This window comes from Patiria miniata, unplaced genomic scaffold (genome assembly GCF_015706575.1).
Source record: "Patiria miniata isolate m_02_andy unplaced genomic scaffold, ASM1570657v1 HiC_scaffold_13, whole genome shotgun sequence".
Lineage (NCBI taxonomy): Eukaryota > Metazoa > Echinodermata > Asteroidea > Valvatida > Asterinidae > Patiria > Patiria miniata.
Genome location: NW_024037051.1, coordinates 7230646 through 7250884, shown reverse-complemented (window position 1 = coordinate 7250884; position 20239 = coordinate 7230646). Strand labels below are relative to the sequence as shown.

The 20239-nt window shown below is 42.0% G+C and overlaps 1 protein-coding gene across 3 annotated transcripts in view; it reads right to left on the bottom strand.

Annotated features, from left to right (window-relative positions):
• Positions 1-1680: 1680 nt before the first annotated feature.
• LOC119721166 (homeobox protein OTX-like) overlaps positions 1681-20239 on the bottom strand; it is a 33226-nt gene continuing 14667 nt past the window's right edge. The window contains exons 1-4 of one of the 3 annotated variants that reach the window (XM_038191036.1): positions 16780-16984; positions 16351-16538; positions 10953-11116; positions 1681-4651 (exon numbers count right to left, since the gene is read on the bottom strand). In XM_038191036.1, the coding sequence (XP_038046964.1) occupies positions 4118-4651; positions 10953-11116; positions 16351-16538; positions 16780-16787 (894 nt within the window). In that variant the 5' untranslated portion in view covers positions 16788-16984 and the 3' untranslated portion in view covers positions 1681-4117. Of the gene's footprint in view, positions 4652-10952; positions 11117-16350; positions 16539-16779; positions 16985-20239 lie in introns of those variants that run through there. The other 2 variants (XM_038191034.1, XM_038191033.1) reach the window with 2 other exon arrangements.

Genomic DNA, 20239 nt, shown 5'->3' with positions numbered 1-20239 from the left:
TATTCTTTCCTTTTTTTTCTTGTTTGAATACCCCCAACGGGCTTTCACAAAATCAGAAATCTTAGGTTTATAAATAGACTTTACGTGCATGGGCCTGTATGCCCTCCACGATCCCATTATAGATGTCAGTGATCTTTGCTAAACCAAGCAGAAAGTAAATTGCTGCCCGGAATATGAGACAAGGCCTGGGCCCAAAACCGTACCTTTTATGATAGGCTTGAAAAGAAGATCTCTCTCCTTTTTTGTCATCATCACGCTCAAAGGAACTAAAGCTATCTCCACCGATCGATTGGGGGGAAAAAACGACCACAGCGGGAACAAAGACTCCTTCAGCGCGGGGCCATCGACGCGTGGGCCCCGCCACCAAAGACTTCGAGGAGCCAGGTTGGTCTTTCGGACTCACTGAATCGAGAGCATGGCTGTGCCGGTAGATGACGACAAACCACCGGTCTTCAAGCTTCTTTTGTTGTTACTGTTGCTTTTCAACCGGAGCAGCGGGCGTAAACGCCTTTCGTAGAAATGAATCGTGTCACTCTGGTTACCGTTCAACAAAACATCAAACCGTCATTCAAGTTATTCAGCCAATTTGCATGTGACACCGTTTCCTTTCAAGTAGACTTTTTCGTTGGAATTGTCAAATGAAAAAAAGAGTAGTGGTCAAGTAAAAATGCTGGTCTCGGAGCTTCACACACTGACAGAGGTTAAAAGGATGGCAAAATTCGATACGAATCTTTGGTACAATCAAAGGCTTAGAAGAACATTATTTTTGTGAGGCAACATTTTGCATCTCTTTCTGTGTGTATACAGACGTAACAGTGGTACACTAGGCCAGTTGGGTATTATGTTAGCATTTTCGGTTACTTTTGTCCACATATGCAAGTCTATGAGACATAGTCGAAACAATAGCACTGGACAAACTGCAGTTTTTGACCATTTTACGTGAAATGACCGCCATTTCTTAAATCATGCCCTATTTTCAACGCCGTTTTCACCATATACCTTCAAGATCTTGTAGTTTAGAAATATCTTAAAACAATTTCAAAATGTCCCCCTAATTTGGAGAGTGGCGCATGGACACGGGCCACCTTTTGGCATTTACTTTTTTATTACGAATTGCGTTCTTCAATTGCTTAATTGCTCCAAAATCTATATCTAATGCAGTACTCGTCTTTCACCAAACTATAACAAAACCAGATACACGTACAACAGCAAAATACTAAATGGGTCGATACTCGATTGACGTGGAAAATTGGGAGATGATTTTGGCTGAACGCGGTAATAAAGTTTTTATCTGAATACATGTACTAAATGCCTCGGTTAATTTTACCAAAGAAAGGGTGAAAACTGGAACTACCCAAACTTGGGTTGTTCTATAACCAATTGTTTTGGTTACAATTTATGTTAAATTCAACCAAAAGATGTACATGTAATCATACAAGACTAAATTAAATTTGGTCTTGAATGACCGCCAAGTTTTGGTTGAATTTAGCAGAAATTCTAACCCAAACAATTGGTTATAGAACAACCCAAGTTTGGGTAGTTCCAGTTTTCACCCTTTCTTTGGTAAAATTAACCCAGGCAATTTTTTCAGTGATACAAAGAAGCAACATTGTTTAATGCCTGTCCAGAATAACTGGAATGCTAGAGGGACAACAAGACCAGAACATCGCAAGAAACAAATTACAATTGACATATTTTTTCTGATCTTTTAATTCGATATTACCATCAAGCGTATACCCACGCATTGTCTATTGAAAGATAATCACTCTTGTTTCCCTCTGAAAAGTAAAAGAACCGCGGTGACCTTTTTTTCACGGTGTATCATTAAAAAATCAACCTACACAGGTAATAATTTCCACGTTTTAGTTTTTGATAAATTACTCCAGAAAGCAAGCATGCTTAGTTTCAAGTGCCATAAATAAAACTGTTCTTCGCTAACCTCCATGTGTTTCCCCCGACTAATTGGGGAATCGGTAAAATATGGTGAAAAAAATGTTTCGAAAACCGCCAAATGTAAATAAAGACAAATTTGCTGTTGTTTGTGTTACCCTGTGTTCCCTGTTTGACTCTTGACATGTAATACAAAACAAATTGACAATTAAAGTCGGTAAAAACTACCTCATTTGAGATTTGTTGGTTTAAGTTACAGTGCGACGCATAATAACAAAAATTCGTGAAACTTTAATAAATAAAATATCAAGGACACCCCCCTTTACTGATAAGGTGCGCTTCAAGGTTACTACTACAATGTATAAATCAACATTCAACGTGACATTTTGAAAGGAAAGAACGATTGTGAAATTGCGACAAGAAAGAAATACAACTTTGGAACTATTACCATAATCATCCCTAATATTCTCCACAAAATAAACGAAGGAAATGACATTCGTTTTTCTATACACTGTAATTCCTTAACCCTGTATTTCCTAAAATATTCTCGAACAATTTACAAAACAACGATCCCAAGTCTATCGGAACCTCTTCTTTTTACAACCTAATCGAAGTGTACAATTTTTCTTTTACGAATACAGATTCACCTATCTTTGAGTTCATCCGTGATTTCAGCTATCCACAATGTTCCGATAATATTTAAGTATTTACATAAAAAGAGCCAAAAAAATCATAAATAATCAAAGAAAGAATCGCTTGGGTTAGCGCGATTCGTATTTCAAAAGTTGTTAGTTATTTTGTTTTAATCTATCGAGACACCTACGGAATTGAGCACAACACACACGGTATTATAAGAAGCTAAAAAACTACGAATGAAAAATAAGAACGGAGTCAATTTTCTTGCATGAAAACTGGCAGAAAGTCAAGCCGGGCGATTCAATATTTAGAAACTTAAAAGCCAAGAAAATCAGACAGCTTGTTTAACAACTCTCAACGGGTCATTCGAAAATTTGGCAGGTTTCCGGAGCTTGAATATAGCGAGAGGAGGTTTCTGCCGAGTTCCTTCAAGAAGGTGACTCCGGGATTATTGTTCAGAAGATGAGCAGAACATGGCAAAAGAGAGCGTGGGTCAACACTAACCGAACACCCCCATTGGCCTCCGCCAAGTGCAGCCGGTGCAATAAACATGTACAAAATAATAATCATCATTATAATATACCCTGCATGGAGTGACAGTGATGCATCTGAAATTTATACAAATAATTGCATTTTGTTTTTATAAAACATTTAAATTTTTGATATCAAGTTGCCTATCTTACAAAACAAAGTACCCTGTAGTCTATCCGAATTCGTTTCAGCCTTTGGTAATCACTTCCATTTTGTTCACATCCAGTCTAGGGATGCGAGTATTGTTTTTACAAAATTCCCCTTAAATAAGTCTTCTTCTTCCCTTTTTGTTTGCTTAATTTGTTCGGAAATTTATTGTTGCTCTTCTGCAAGACAGTATACCGAATAAAGTCCAAAATAATTTACATAATTTGATCGTTCACAGCCACCTTTGTCAGTTCAAAGAATAGGAATTACAAAATGGGAAATAAGGGGAAAGGATTAAATTCAAGATGAAATATTAATTTAAAGTAGGAAAATTTGGAGAAAAAAATTAATATTTACTCCTAAAAAAGTAGGCCTGTCATTTCGGCGATTGTCAACAAGATATTTTTTTCAAGTCGTACAAGGTATTATTGAGATTCTTCTTGGAGCTACAAAACTCCTAAGTTCCTTAATTTTGTATTGTTTTAACCCATTTTTAGGTTTTATTTACCCTAAAAAAATGAACTGCAACGTAACACGGACATTATTTCTGTATCATCACCTGCACTTGTGGTCCTTCTTAACCCTCAGTGCGAGTTGAATTTTTTTTGAGAAATTCTGTTCAGTTGTCCATTTGTCAGCCAGAGGACTCATCAAAAGTAACCCGAGTACAAGTCAAACGAGCACGTGTCAGAGTCACTCGTTTTTTCACTATCCGTTCGTGAGGGCGCTCTCCACAAGCTTCGACACGGTCGTCGTTGATTGGACCACATTATGCGAAGAGAACGTATGGAGCGCCTGTCCTACCAAAAATGGCAACGGACTCATTGTCGAAACCGATGTATATTGATGATATGGGTTTCACCTCTGCTTTCTTTTTCTCTTTCGTCTAGGCAAATGTCAAGCGCATTGGTAGCTACAGGACTTGGAACTTCCACGATGGGTCCTTGGTTTCTAAACAGTCTGCACTGGCGCTGGGCATGGACCCGCCCATGCTAGGGTGTGTGGGCGTGAGCTGTGACGGTGCTGTGCTCATGTGCGGGCTGTTCATGGACGATGTCATCTGACTCAGGGTGCCCCCCGAAGGGAACTGCGGCACCCCCGAGAGGTAGTCCATGGGGTTGCCGAAGTAGGGGGCAGACTGGTAGCTCTGGGCGTAGGCCCCCTGGTGGGCGTTGGCCATGGAGTACTGGTGCTGCATACAGCTGTTATTGGACGAGATGGAGTCACCCATGGGCGGCGGGGGCGGGATGGAGGCGGGGCTCCAGATACTGTTGTTGTTGGGCATGGAGGTGATGGGCAGCGACTTGTAGGAGGGGGAGGAGTCACTGCTTGGGGGCGTGTCTCGGGAGGGGGACTTCTTCTTGACTGGGCGTGGCTTAGAGGGTGTGCCGTTCTGTTGTTGCTGCGCCTGCTGGCGACACTTTGCTCTTCTGTTCTTAAACCACACCTGCCACGAAAAGAAAGAAAGAAAATGAGCTTATGATTCACCAGACTGTAACAAAGAAACTGCAAATGAAAGCACAATGTAGGCCAGAAACCATGTAGCATTGTGGCCTGTACACATCAATGCACTGACGAATAATCGATTCTGACTACTGACTGCCGTGTCAGTATCGTTTAACACAGTAAGAGAAAACAAAAGCCAAAAGAGAAATTGCAAGTCTGGTGAAATGTTTTCATCTTTTCGTGATGGTTCAATTAATCTGACAAGAAATTAAAACATATTTTATTAAGGATACAAGGCGAGGAACTTACGCACTACTGTGTAAGTTACTGCTGCATATTCGCGCATATTGATTCTCCACTCGACGGTTGCGGGAGAAAAAGGAAATTGAATGGTAATGGTGCAGAAACGAGAATCGGCGACGCCGCTAGTTTCTGGCGAGAACCGGCTTACGAGCGATCGGGCACAGTCGAATCGATCCACACTGATTTGTAAATTTCATATGAACTCCTGGTTCTCTAGCCATGGTTGCAACCGACACAGTTTGAAATTTTCCGCCAGGACCGCTGTTAATGAAGCGGGAAATGCTTGGTTTGTAAATTGCCCTTACGCATTCCCCTTTTTTTAAAGGTAAATAAGAGAAATTCAATCTTTGTGCATTTTTTTCTTTTGAAGGAACAGAATTGCTCAAAATATTAAGAAGGATGCGTAACAACTCACTTGTTTCAGCTCAGTGGAAACCATAAGTTTTGAGAAAACAGAGAAAACGTAAGCAGAATTGTTGGGGTCTCGAAACTAGATTCCGTTGCTAATGCACGTAAACACTGCCGCCGGCATGTTTGCCTAAACCATCCTCAATTATTGTTTTATTTCGAATGAAACCATTTCAGGTGGAATAATTTCACAGGGCATTTATATAGTAACTGCCCTAACTTCACTTTGAGCATTGATATTCTCGTAAACCATGTAGTTATGTTTCTGGGTACTTGTAAATGCTCCTAGGTGCCTCTTCCTAATTCGCTTCCCATTGTTTACTTTCTCAGACATATCGTTTGGCTTGGTACTGCTGCGCTGGAGTGAGCAGCAAGTATCATATTGACCTCCCAAAATTTGATAACTGTTCAAGGATTTTGGAGCGTAGATGACGGCTAAAGATGGAACAAACTTGTTCAAGCTTTGGCAACCGACCAAACATTAAGAGCCAAGACAATAGTACCACAGATCCATTAAGAAGTGACTGACACCCAAAATGCTGACATTGGCACTTGACTGGGTCAATTTGCCCAATCGATATCCGCGCATCTGAACCACCGTTACGTAACCGGCCTGCTAATGGTTGCCTTGTTGATACAGGTACATGTACAAGGCAAAATTAAACACGCAGTGTGGTCAAGAAGCCAATAGTCACAGTTCAAAGGGCAATGTGCAGTTAGCCTACCATATGGAAATATGAAGCTACAAATCTCAACCAGAAATACTGCACTCAGACGTATTTGTAATTGACAGAGTTCGCAAAGACGCATAGGCCCTACCCTTTGCAACATGGCAAGATGTACCATGGCTTCTCAGAGCGTTCATGTGTGCATGATGCAAATACCGATTGTTCAATCGCCAATTCAAAAGCTCCCCACTCTACCAACCACTGATGAAGAAAAAAACTGTTCAATTATGCAACCAACCCGACTCTTGAACCACTTGAGAAAAAAAACAGGGTTGTTGGCACTTCGCCCGCGCATTTACAACCAGAATTTGAACACCTGATCACAGAGAGACGACACCGCCTCCTGACATAGCGTCGACGCCTAATGTGTACGGACAAACATTGCAGTGGCGACGTGATGGCGATAGGGGCAACCGAGGGATCAAAAGAGCCAACAAACGGCGGGCATTACTCCCTGGAACACGCTGGTGTATATACTGGACCCTATAGTACCACACTTTCAACCATAATAGGTTGATGACCAATATCATTGTTTGGTCGTCTCGGTTATAGATAGTTACAAGTGACGGCCACTTCAGATAAACATCTTCGACAGACTGAGAAATGAGATCTTGGTCAGCCTTCCCGATTTCCTTGAATTGCTGCCTCAAAAGCCGCAAATAGGAGGACCGTTTGACAGTAATTGTCGAGTGGGCTCATTATTGCGCGGTAGAATTCCAACGGGGCTACCTACACGAATGAAATACAATTGAAAGCACAAGTCCTTTTCTGAAGAATCTCCGTTAATAATATGTCATTTTCCATCATTTCATTATGACTTTCAAACAAAACAATGTGCAAAGATTCATTTCCAGGACATAATTTGAATACATGTATTTACGCCCCAAGGCTGTGCCGTTACTATTGGCACTAATGTGAACGTTCACTTCTAAGCACACGATAATGAGTCGTGAGACCCAGTATCAGGAAAGGCACTGCAGTTTTGATCGAATGCGGAAATCCCCGTGTAAACTGCAATACTCAGATGGATTTCGGCACGATGCTCAATCAACATCGGTTGTGAAACGGTTTTTAAGCATATTTTATTGTTTCATTATAAGAATATTGCAGAAGCCAAGTTTTCGGAATTAATGTGAGCCATTCTTTAACAGATAGCTTTGACACACACACAAAAGAGCAACTAGTTACAGTGAATCGCGTTTACGACTCGAGACTTCAATCGTCTCGGAAATCAATCGCTATCAAGTTGCATCTTCATTTCACAGAATCTATCCGACATGGATCCAATGTACATGTGTAGGAGGAAGAGTCATAGAAACAGGTTGGGTGAAAGACAAACGACTTCCTCTTTCAAGATGGCAGGCCCAACAATCAGGGCTTCGTTCTGATATAGTATTTTTATGGATTATAAAACGAAAACAAGCAGTGATTTCACTGTTTCTTAATTAGTACAGATAGTGTAAAAACTGAAGGGAAAACGCAGTTGTATATACCAATGGGAACGGTGGGTTAGGTTGAAAAGGAGTCTCGTTAATTAGAACGAGCCGTGCAGAAGATTCTCTCCACTTCATGTCCGTCCTCGAAATGCCGGCTTCGAGTAGACGAAAGAAGAGAAAGCAACAAGTGCACGTTGTATATAATAAGGGAACCAGGAGGCACCCTTCAAGTGTGTTGGACCGTTTCTTTGTTCGAAGCCAGGGGAGAAAACTGACTTCTGGAGAGGCTTAATGGGCTGTGGACCATCAAGAGGGGGCCTCTCCAGGGCCAAGTGGTTGCTGTAAGAGGGGGACAGATGTTGAAAGTCCTCCCAAGAGTGTCATTGTCTGACTCATCTCTTGGGTTAAAAAAAATGACACCTGGCAAATGGCAGGGAGGTGTAATGAATGTGAGGCGTGGTGCGAGGAAGACAGTTCTAACGTTGTTTTTTTTATGTTCACATTTTGCTGGTTTTGATCAAGTGGAACTGATGATTACCCAAAAAACGCAAGTTTTGTGCACAAACCAATCAGTTGTGGTCACCACCAGATTTTACTTCAATAATTGGTATATACATCAAACCAACCACAAACCCAACCACTACCACGTTTTGCTGCTTGTCACGTGTTCTCTTAGCAAACTTGAATAAACCTCCGTATAATATCCAATGCGATCATGGTCAGGTGGACACGGATTGTAATTTATAGCCCATTCTTTCTTGTATACAAGTGGTAAGAAACAAAATTGCGGGCTTAGAAAGTAATAATTTCCCAATTGTTACAGCTACTTCAAACAACAAAAGCAACAAGGTATCGGATAGTAAAATAACTTGTAAAAAAAAGTGGTCATTGTGCCGATATGAAATTTTATACCGCACGCTACGGAATAGCCTGACCAACAAACCAACGAGACCGGAATGCCATTGTTTCTGACCGCCCAACACCCGATCAAAAACCGGCCACAACTGAGAACCACAGACACCGACACACACACAGAAAAAAAACTCGGACGCAGGCGGGAGTGAATGCGGCCATCGGTGGGTAAACACCGGCGGCACGGAAACACAAACGCCGTCAAATTATTTTGCAGCCGATCTATCAAAACGGGGGAAAATGGGAGGCACGAAATATGGCAGAAATCTTGGCTCAAAGGGGCAGTCACTGGCACTTGTAGCGGGTCATACGCGAAGGGACAGGAGTGTGCGACGGCTAATTTTAGCGGTACGTGAACAGTACAACACGCTTTCTTTTACGTGCGGGCTCCGAATCTTCAAAACTTTTAAAGCTCAATTTCGTTAACATCTTCTGGAAAATTTTGATCCACAATGGAACGAAGAGAACTAAATCAGTTCAAAAACTTCATTATGAACTTCTAAGCGGGAACTTCATTGTGGCCAGTTCACCGTCTACTTGGCCTAAGCATGGCGTTGAAGGCTAGGTCTTCTAATTCTATGGCCAATAGTAAGCCCTGTTGTAAGTTTAAAGCAGACACATATTACACAGTCACTATAATTGGACTCTTTACTACTGCTGTGTTGCCACTGTTTGAATTCCTCACTCATGACTGAGAAGGATTTGGAATCAGACTAATGTTTAATACATGTACTCTTTTTTCGGGGGGGGGGGGGTGGCATGGACACACTGCTGCTCAAGTAACAGAGGGGTGAAGGGACCTTCCACGGAACAGAGAGGGGGTCATTAAGTACAAACCCACCAATACATGCAACAAGGCAAAAAAAAAACCTGCTCGCCTATTATCATACCACAAACCATGCATTCTGCGCGCCAGGCATGATAAAAAAAAGCCTCCCCATTTTTTATTTATTACAGGGTAGAGCTAATTAGGTCTGTTCGGGCCATTCAAAGCCCAGTCAGGCCCCCAGGCAAGCCTTTGCACCTCCACCATTCATCAGTGTGATTGGGGGTATTGAACTACTTGCCAAACCAACCCCGGGCCTTATACAGAGCCAGCCCCCCTGTAACACAATTGATGAATTTTCTCACATGTTACACACGACCGATACTTTTTTTTTTATAAAGGTGAGGAATTGCAAGCATCAGAACACTGCACCGAATGAACTTTTATACATCTGTATAGGTTAGTCTGGTACCACCTTTCTATCCTGTACTATACAGAATACCTTTCAGTCTTTATTTTAAAATTGTACAAACACAAAACAAAGTCGGGATTACAGACACCCGGTTCGACCCCCATCGCTTCACCCCTGCAGCTAGTGCTTTTAGAGCGGAGTAATCCGGAAAAGTAGTTAGGACAGCTGAAAGAACAGCCCACAGACATAACGCCACTGTTTCCTATAATACAACGCTGCACATGCAATTACAGTATCCTCTCGATAATCGGAACTTATCGAGTATTTAAGTGTACACAGTTTTCTTATTTGGCAGGACCTAGTACTAACTGACTCCATTTTCTTTGCAACAATACATAGTTTCGTTTCTAGCCTGGTATTATTTAAAGTTTACTCACTTGTCGGCAGTGCCGACTTCACGAAACCTATATTTTTAGTAACATCCTTTTTGGTTACATGTATTTCTTCAAACCTGAACATTTGCGTGTTTAATTTGATTTTGCCATTTGCCAACGCTCGGTTTCAGTTTGGATGGCAGAGTTGCGAATTTCCGACTGCGCAGCAAAAAAACAAACGCGGTCCCAAAATAAATCAATTTTTAGCAGACGTGCAAAAAATGAGAAAAAAAGTGTCCGAAGTGCCGAGTAATTGATTTGGCGTTCGCCAGCACCCACCGGAGTCATCGCAGATCAGTCATGGGGAAACGATAACATTTCTCCCGGTCGCGACAACCGTCCCTTCCCCGCCAGACAAACCTGAGCAATTTTCACCATCTTGCCGACCTAAAAAAAAATTAATCACCGCGACTTTGAAGTGGGCTCGGTGCCAATTAGGCATCCCAAACGTCTCATGGACTTCTCCAGTCGAAGAGTTCGCCATGCGTGTGAATTCATTGAGATCGCGGATCTCGCGGCAAGAATTATTTCCTAATATGTCATCATTTGTCATGGATACTCAGCGCCTCGGCAAGTTTCTTTCCCACCACGTCGGCTCAAATTACGGTGTTACCGCAAGAGGGCGGTATAGGGGAGTGCTCGTGAAATCGAAAGTGTCTAACCAAATTAAATACATGCAAGCCTAAAAGTGAGAGCTTTAAATCAGATTGGGAGCCAAAATTGCCTAAGCACCAACACTATAGTTGCATGACCAAAAAAATGTCACCAGCTAAACTCCCATGCGATGACGGCATGAAGTTGTGACTGGTTCGCTGCTTATTCGCGCTTACCACTTTTGCTAAGCGGTTCTGGGAAATATGGACCAGCTTTGTAATAAGAGATTAGACTATTAGTTTTCCTCACCTGTACTCTTGACTCTGGTAAGTTGATCTTCAAGGCAACCTCTTCTCTCATGAAGATGTCCGGGTACCGCGTCTTGCTGAAGAGCGTCTCCAGGACGTCCAGCTGCGCCCGGGTGAACGTGGTTCTCTCCCGTCTGGTTTTCCTCGGCGGGTCTGTAAAACAACCAGGAAAGTAGAAAAAGACATAAAGACAAAGTGTTAATGCATCAAATTTGATGACAAAAATAAAATACAACCATGTCCATTAAAAAGGGGAGAGTCATCAAGTTGAATGTCTTGACACTAACGAATCTCACTCTGATATACGACATAAAAAACATAAACTGATCTTCGATAATTTTCCTTCTGCAAAAATTTGCGCAAAACACTCGCCCGAGAGTGATCCAAAAATATTGTGAATTTCTTCTGCACAAGCAACCTCTTGCAACAAAATTGTTAAGCCTAGAACTTGTACAATTTTGACAGAGCATTATTGTTATGTCTTGTCTATTTTCATCTTGACCAATAAACAGACAGATTAAGGTTTGTCTAATGAAAAAAGACACAATACACCAGAGAAGGATAAATTGATCTCTTCACAATCCCAAAAAAGGTTGTTTTTTATCAGTAGCCAAAAAAAGGATGAGATAGTGCAAGGATCTCCCCCACTGACCCCAACCCGACGATAAGCACGTGCACGTCTACGGGCACAGGGGCAATTCGCAAAAGGTTAATCTGGCATCGAAGGTAGAAAAGCATCAACGCTTTTCTTGAAAACATGTACATCCTGAACAGGCATTCGAAGTTAACGAATATCCGAATATGAAGTTGGATTATGCCAACTCTTAAAACCTTAATAAACTGATGATGTTTGATGGGTCAATATATGCACATAAAAAAATTATGGTGTTAATTTTTGAAAATCTTCAAAAAAGAAGGATTACGACACCATTGGCTTGTTGATGTTTATAAGAAAAAAATGTTGATGCGGAAATGGTAATGCAAGGAGTCTGAAAAACAACGCCAGGAAATGAACATCAAAATGGAGTTATTTCAAATAACATAACATAATGACCCCTGCGGGAATAATTCCGAGGAAATATATAGCACGGGGATTGGGAATTTGGTGCCGTGTTTCGGCGGGCCTGGAAGGCCGATCAGACTCGTGTTTTGACGGTATAGACGGGGACAGAAAAGCTAGGGTATCGGGTTTCATGTTATCGTGTATTCGGGGAGAAAAGGCCACTCCATCTCAACACTCTTGGTCTCTTGATGAGAGGTCCTTCTTCGAACAAAAGGGGTCTTGCCGCTTTTGGCGGCCTCGTGGCCTCCTTGTTGTGACCGACTTCTACTGGCCTGGCGTGGGCCCTCTCGGCGGGACCCGCCCGGTGGGCTCTGACATCTCCGGCCGCCCAACAATCAATATTGATCCGGAATGGCTGATATAATATGGCCACGAGTGCATTCTCTAGTTACACATCCCTCACGGTAAAACAAACCGTGCTTTCGAGATATAACCATTACCAAGCTTCAACGTCTTTTTTATAACGAGTCGATGCCAATTCGAGAGATCACACAGTTTACCATTTAGTAATGTATACTGCACTCAGAGTCTTGTTAAACAATTGTACAGATTCAAATGACGCAAGGAAGAAATCTGCATCATCAAAAGTATTTATTTTTTTAAGTTACACATGACAGTGTATACGTTTACGCACTTCCAAGCCTAACAGGAAAAAGTGTTGGAAGAAATCAATTAAATTAAGATATAACTTTTAGAGTGAACTATGCAATTCAATACAGTGCGATATTGGTTAAACGTCTCTACAACTCCATCATTATTAATTCATCATAAACCTGGTATGGTCTCTATTTCAGAACTTCATTCCTGAAGAGGACCATGCTATAGCACACGGTTCTGTGAGTAAAATGACAAGCAGATGCTAAGTAGGAAGTGCGTGTACGACCATTGGGCAAGTATACTCCAAACCCAGTTTGTGACGGAAATCTTTGTAACTTGCATGATAACGACCAAAAGGCTCTTCTATAAGCGATCGATTATTAGTCGACGTACCTTGCCTGACGGCGCCAACAAACATCAGTTTCGGCATAGAGTACATGCCGGCCTCCGTTATTAACTGGCTGTGTTGCTGAAACATTCTGGAGTGCCAATACTAATAATGATACTCAAACTTCGGTCTTTGCTTCTACAAGATGACAAGTGCTTAAGCTCGAGTAGCAAAGCAGCGGAACGTCTTCACTCTTCAATTTGTAAGAATCGTATGACCTCTTCTAAACAGCATGTCAACCTAAACTCAGACACTACGTGACACAACACAGCCACTCACTAAATTATTACAAACCAGCAATAAAGTCCACATCAAAAACAGCCAAACGACACTCAACAAAAGAGAAGTGCTAATGAAGGAACGGGCTGTTTATTCATCGGAGCCTTTTGAACATCGTGGTTTTTACAACTTGACGGTCCTGCCTCCTCCTCGATTGAGGAACAATCATTTTCTCCACGGTCTATCATCACTTTGAAGCCGGCGGTGATGGGTGATTTGTACCCGGGCGGCAACCGTTTTTGTTTAGCAGTGATCCTGAAAGGCACCGCCACTCTTCATGGTGTTGTTTAGACGTTCGCACCTCTCGAGAAACAATACCAGACGGCTGGGGGTTGTAAGCTACCGAGAAAGGAGGGCTGCTTTGGAGGATGACACAGTCTTCCAGGAAATTATGGTGGGCACAAGGGCAGTGACTCCCCGCAATTTAGCCAAATAATTGTTGACGAACTCGGGTCGGTAAACAACAGGGCGGTACTCCGCGAATCGCGAGGAATGATGCACGAGGCATTACCGACAATAGACGGAGAGAGGTGTGAATTGGCCATAAAGTAATGGGTAAGGAAAGAGTGCATTGTCATAGCCGATCAGCCAAACTCACCACTGATATGTCATCATCAGAAAATTACTATTTTGAAAAGGGATAAAGACACGTCACGGTAGATACAACACCTGTATTAGGGAATCTTTTGATATGGAGTGAAACAAATGATCTGAACATATTTCCATTGGTAATAAACTGACTTTTACTTTGAACCATCAGATTAAGTACGTAAAAGGAAAAAAACCTAAATTGTAAAAATATTTAATAGTAAATGGACGATCTAAATTGATGAAAACAGTTGACTATTTAGTGTAATGTGCTCTTTAAGAATATGCAACCATTGTACTGTACATATCAGGAACTTAACTTCTGACCAACTCGCATCTCGGTGATCAAAATTGGTGAAAGGCAATCAAGGAGACTTTTAATGACAAAAAGATCTTGAACATGTGGATTTTTTTGAAAGATTTAATGAGTTTTGCGCTTTTTTAAATTCTGGCTCGTCAGAAAGCTTATTCAGAACTGAAAAGAATTCATTAATTAATTGGGTGACTTTTTAAATTTTTTTTTTTTTGCTCGTGGGAGTGAACCCACGCTATTTATTTTCATGTTTTCCCGAATTCCTTGTATCAGCGACAGCTTAGCCTGTTTCCCGCGCCATGATGCTGCATTATTATGAGCAATGATCCAAGTTAATGAGTAATTTGGCAAATAGGGCCCGGCCTGGTCCGGTTGTTGGCCCAAAGGATTTAGGCGCGATAACCATCAAAAACTAAAGCAGCGAGGATTTATCAAGTACATGCCATATCAATTATTATTGCAACATTGTTCCGCCATGGAGGAGGAACAATGGCCTCTGAAAAAAAACATGTCACTCTGTATAAAGCATCGTGTTTGCTTTTAAGGCCTGAATAGTTGCTTAAAATTAAAAACAAAATATCTGCACTGACGATTGCTCCATACGTAATTATTACAGAGATTATGACTGAATGAGTCACTTTGCAATGTATTACACAAATTCTAGTCGGGTGCTATTTCAGTTCCGCTCCTATTGTACATCATACCGATACAAGGCACCAGGCGAGGAAAACAAGATTATTAATTCATGTAGGGCCGGGGTATTTTCCAAATCTCAGTTTAATCCGACTTAAGGCAAGTTCATCCCCGGCTTATGGGGCACTCCTGCTTATAAATCGAATAATCTCAACACCGACCGTAAGAAGCCGTCCCTCAGCAAGAGGGTGAGGCCAAACCCACTTTCCCCCAAATCTCTCTGCATTTGTTTTGTTCTGATGGGCACATCAATGAGGCTATATTTGAATTCCATCGAGGTGATGTTCCCCATCCTGAACGCTCACAGATGGAGGATTTTCATCAAGTGTCTCTCTTAACCTATAGAAAGGTTCTGGGAGAGCTCAGGCATATACCAAAGATCATCGATCGGAAACCCAAAAATTCAATATGTTACGTACGAGTGTTGACCAACTGGGTCCAAAACCACAGCAGGATTAAAATTCACCCCTCGACGGATTTCCAAAGCCTCCGATGAAACCAGGGGAAAATCGATACGAGGGAAACTGTCCCATGCCACTTTTTAAAAAACTCTCTCCACAGTTGAATGGTGACCATTTTCGTTAGGGGGCCCGGGCCACCACCGGACAACAATGAGCGGGCACTCCATCAATCAGTGAAGGGGGAAATTTAGCCGTCCATCCGGCCAGGTCCTCGGCGATCGATACGCTAAGTCGGCTTTAGTTCCCCTTCTTTTTCGATATCGAAACAAGGCTGATGGCTTGGACTGAAGATGGCAAATTATCTCTGAACAACCGCACGGCCCCCATCAGGAAGACTCATTAATTTTTCATGAACGTCTGCGCCGTGGATAAACACATAAAAGAGTTGTTTTGCAAAACGTGCCCCCAAAATACCAGCGCATGACAATGGGGGAAAATCAAAAATGATGGAGATCTATATACCTACCACGGTGTAGTAAATGGTTTCATCAAAAGTTTCGAAACTAGTGCAGCTTGAACAAAATCGTTCACATCCCAATCTTCGCACACCCGTGGAAATGTGAAATGGCAAAACTTAACGAAAGTTACATCAATCGATAGAGCAAAGTATTAGTAAATGCATACTGGATTTTTAAAATCGTGTTAAAATCACAGCCCAACTCTAATCTGAGGAGATCGCTGCATATAATCAGATTGGAAAAGGAAAGAATATAATGCTTGTTAACAATAATAAAATGTGTTCAACCACCTTGTTGGTGTTAAAAATAAATAAACTAAAAATAAAGAAACATCATTGAAAGAAGGAACGAACTGCTTGACAACTGTTATCACAGACTAAACGGATCACTGGTTACCAACATAAACGTCTTATCCACTGCAATAATACACAATATTGACACCCATAAAAGATTACAATTTAACCATACAGATTATAAGCTTAAAAAAGACGTCGAAGGGGAATTTTTTGATGTCGTGTGGCGATAATACTGAAAGGAAAACCACAAAAATTCAACTCACTGTGGTAGTTCATGGCTGGATGGAGGGATTCGACGTTGTGGGCTGCCAGACTGATCCCGTTGACGGAGAATGGGGGTCCCTTCATGTTTGGTGGTCCGTGCACTGGGGGTATAGTGTACGCCATACCACTCATACTGCGGATTGGGAAGGCCGTGTCGATACCGTGTCGCTCCACTGCCGTCAAGGCACTGCAAAGACACGATCAAAAACAAGACAGATAGAGAAGGTGACTTCGGGTGTACGTATAATACGCTGTCTCTCTTGTCGTTTTGGTGGATTCACTTCCAAAACTGTTCTGTGTAGAGTTAATGATGAGATTCGCCTCAAGCCCAGTTCATGACATACAGGGGTTTTACGCCGGCCCGAAGGGCGTCCTATAAGCTCTCTGTGTGTAGTATGTTCCAGGTATAAAGTGATCAACTAAAGTACCTCAACATTTTGTTCCCGTTCGCCTTTACCACGGTCCCGTATGCGCTGTGCGAGCGTGCGTGCGTGAGGGGGCAATGAGAAGCGAGGCGTGCGCTGACTGGACCATACTTGTCGCAGCGCGCGGTCACGTGAGCTGCGCAGCGTCCAATCGGCTTAGGTTCATCCTCCTATTGTTAGCCGCCCCGGTGCATGTCACCCGCTCAACTTTGGTTAATACAAACTGAGCCTGGCCCTTGTACTCCGGTCCTCTATCTTTATCCCCCAAGCTATTCCCTCCAAGTTTTTTTTTAAAATTTCTTCTGGACAACCGTTATCCCATGATCGTTGCCTCTACAAGGCTTCCTAATCATATATTCTTCAACCCTCCAAACTCTGACAAAAGACACCGCATTCACCGCAGCATAATAGAAGGGAATTAGAACATGGTTAGAGAGGACTGTTTAACAAGCTGTACGGGGTACCTTGTTAGAATAGCCCCGTCCATCAGCCTTAAAAATTCACGCTAAAATGACGATCAGTCGGCTTCACTAATTTTATCCCAGTTGTAACTGTTGTCCGGGTGTTCGTACGCTGCTGCTTCGTATAATGATTTATTCGGGAGTCAATTTGTCTGATTTCGTTCAAATGGTATTCTTCCTTAACCAACTGTGCGGAAATTGTAAAAAAGGAATTCTAGTGTTTGCCACAACGTTACAATCGCATTGAACAGGAAATGTTGATAGGTTTCAAGTTCAGTCATGCGCCCTCAAGTGTCTAAGCAAGGGTCAACTCGATCGACCGTTATTCACGAGAATTGAAATTTCGGGAATTGAAACAAAAAATCCATCATGCTCGAACGTGATGAATGTAAACTATTGCACTAGTGACATGACAACGGTTTCAATATCATACCGATGTATCTTTGGTGAAACTGAAAAGGTTGACGTGTCAGTATTGGCTTTGTCGAAACAGAACTAGACATTAAATTGGTTTATGCCAATATATATAAACTGTGTTTCCCTCTATGAATTTTAATAACATCTTAATAATAACCGGACTACATTAATTAACCCTAACATAACTCAACCCATCAAACCCCAACAGCATGTTTTGTTGGAATCTGTCAGGATGGGTACAGTACCCCTAACTGACAGTCTTTTACATTGGGTTGGCACACCTCCAGAATCAAAGTCAGAAATATGTGTGTGCAGTTTCCCATATGGTGTTGGAATTTGCCAGGATGGGTATGGTTCCTAGTAAATTATGCTAGGGAGTTTGATTAAATACACAGAAAGAATCATTACTAATACACAGAAATAACCATAACCATACAAATAGTACTCTTTAAATCGAACTGACAGAGTTCTTTTAGAGTTCAGATACTGTGCATGGTATAAAAAACAAATCGTGAGAACTCTCTAAAAATCTTAAGAATGACGCTTATGCTCTTTTGAAACAAGACTTAGTTTTTCCATGGCCGCACTAAAAATTAATAGTTAACTGAGTGAACCAATTTAATAATTGGTGCTATCAGTCTCAGGGTGAAGCCTAATGGAATTTGGGTGGAGTAACTGGCCAAGAATCAACACTCCACGGGTCGGAAAGCAAACAACGGTGTGGGTCGGGGACCAGGCCTATTCCCCTCCTGCTGCTGACTGATGGGTTCTGACGATAGCAGCAGGGTTATGTAATGAGCTTGACAACGGAGAATCGATAAGAGCACACACGGGACAAATATAGCACTCGGGATAGGGAACCTCGATGACGAAATTCGCAGCTCAACCAAACAAAATGCACACAATGAAACCTGTAACTTGGTTTCGCTTGTATCTTGAAACCGCTTGTGCATTCATTAAAAGGTGCCGAGAAACTCCATTCACTATTACATTAAAACAGAATAAAAACGCTCATGTCAAAAATGTAATACACCACGCCGTTTAACTAGAAAGCACTCAGAGAGCGCAAACCTCCGCCAAGGCTTAACAATTCCCCGCCATATTGTCAGTACACCCAAAAGAAATACTCGCATAAATGGTGAAGAATCCTTTACAAAAAAATCCAGATCCCGATTACTTCCAAATTGTAATCGATTTGTACTTGTACCAAGGAACACCCCTAAAACAATTTTCATGGAAATTCGTCCATAACTTCTTGAGATATCTTGTTAACAGACAAACCGACCAACCAACAAACCGTAACCAAATCCGATGAAAACGTAACCTCCTGGAGGAGGAAATAAATGTGGTTAGTCTAACTTGCAATTGCGTTTGTTTCTATAATACAATGGTGTATATTACCATGGAGGAAGGACTTAGTTTATAGGCACTCGAAATACACACTCAATTTACACTTTGTAAAATTCACCTTCTGGTTACCACTGAATTCAATTCAACTCAACCAAATGACTGAAGATCTTTTAAACGAATCGAACACTCCAATGGTCATTGAGTACAAATGGCCCGATGAGTCAGACCTGTCAACTAAACAGTGCATTCAAATGCAGCATTACTTTGTTTTTCCCCCAAAACGAACTGACAAGCACGCCCACACTTCAAGTTAACTCACCGGAATTCCTCCGGGGGCTAATTGATCACTTTGTCCCCTCCATCACTTAAGGAAGGAGAGACTTGCCCAGTATACGGACCGGAAGATGACCCACGCACAGAATCGGGACCCACTTCCCCCAACTCCCCTGCAGTGAAACTCCCCTCATACGAGACTAAAGGAGGCCAGTCACTGTTCTTGAGGAGGAAGAGCCACCAACTTCATCGCGTGAATCAAATAAGACGGCCAACAAAAGGCTGCTCTCTGCGTGAGACATGTCCAGCAGACCACAAATCCCCACTAGGTTTAGAGATTTTTTGTTTTGTGGTTCATTTCCCTCTTTCTTATTTCCGTCTGGTCAAGGCTGACAAGAAGTCTTGTCTTTTTTTTATTCGGGGAACAATTGAGAGGATGTTTCCAGAGTGGTTTGGGATGCTTTTTTTGTGAAGCTTCGGTTGATAGAGTGACTGTTTGAGACATTGTAAATGGCGGTCTTGCGGAGTGGACTGTTCAGTTCTAACTCAAAACGAATCCAAAACAGGCAGGTAATCAAACGTTTATAATAATCACAACGCTTCGCAAAATAAAGGCGCAGTTTTGATGTACGAGGGTTCGGGAGCTCGGGTGTTCGGGAATTCGGGTGTTCGAAGGTGGGAAATCCTACTTCAGTCAACCTCTTTGCTTACATTTCAGAGACAACTGGCTGCCGTAAACTCTTTGTGCATTTTCCTTCTTGCGTGCTTGTACGTTCCCTTAAAATTCCCTGCTTGTCATTGTTCCCATGTCATTTTGCCTTTGAGAACGAGGTTTTTTTCCGCAACGATCGAAACATAGGGCCCTCTATCCTCTCTAACCGAGGTTCTCTCTGTGGTCTATTTTGATTAAATTAGATCTAAAATAAACGAATTTCTATTTTCCAATTGACTTAAACGTAATG